This window comes from Eimeria mitis, genomic scaffold (assembly GCF_000499745.2).
Source record: "Eimeria mitis Houghton genomic scaffold, Emh_scaff2421, whole genome shotgun sequence".
Classification (NCBI taxonomy): Eukaryota; Apicomplexa; class Conoidasida; order Eucoccidiorida; family Eimeriidae; genus Eimeria; species Eimeria mitis.
The window spans coordinates 7,024-7,329 of record NW_013570760.1 but is presented as its reverse complement, the minus strand read 5'-3'; the positions used below and the strand labels follow the sequence as shown (position 1 = coordinate 7,329).

Genomic DNA, 306 nt, shown 5'->3' with positions numbered 1-306 from the left:
GGCAACTGCAGATAGCCAGCCCTGTGCTTCCGGCTCGGTGCCTGTTGCTGCTGTTGCTGCTGCTGCTGCTCCTGCTGCAGTTGCTGCTGCTGCTGCTGCTGCTGAGTTGAACACTTGACAGGCGAAGCGTCACCACAGCAGGCCTGCATCCCGCAGCCCGGGCTCCATAGCTGCTGCCGCCGTGCTGCTGCTGCGGCTGTATCGTGTGCAGCAGCTGCTGCTGCATCTCTGCTGCAGCTTTCGCGTTTCTTCTGCTGCCTCTCCGCAGCATTCTTCTGCTTTTTTGCTGCTGCTGCTTCAGGGCTG

The 306-nt window shown here is 61.4% G+C and overlaps 1 protein-coding gene across 1 annotated transcript in view; it reads right to left on the bottom strand.

Moving 5' to 3' along the window:
• EMH_0053600 (uncharacterized protein) overlaps window positions 1-271 on the bottom strand; it is a gene marked incomplete at both ends in the record, with an annotated part of 516 nt that extends 245 nt beyond the window's left edge. Inside the window, one exon of the mRNA XM_013497027.1 lies at window positions 6-271. Coding sequence (XP_013352481.1) covers window positions 6-271 — 266 coding nt within the window. The remainder of the gene's footprint in view (window positions 1-5) is intronic.
• Between the last annotated feature and the right edge of the window lie 35 nt (window positions 272-306).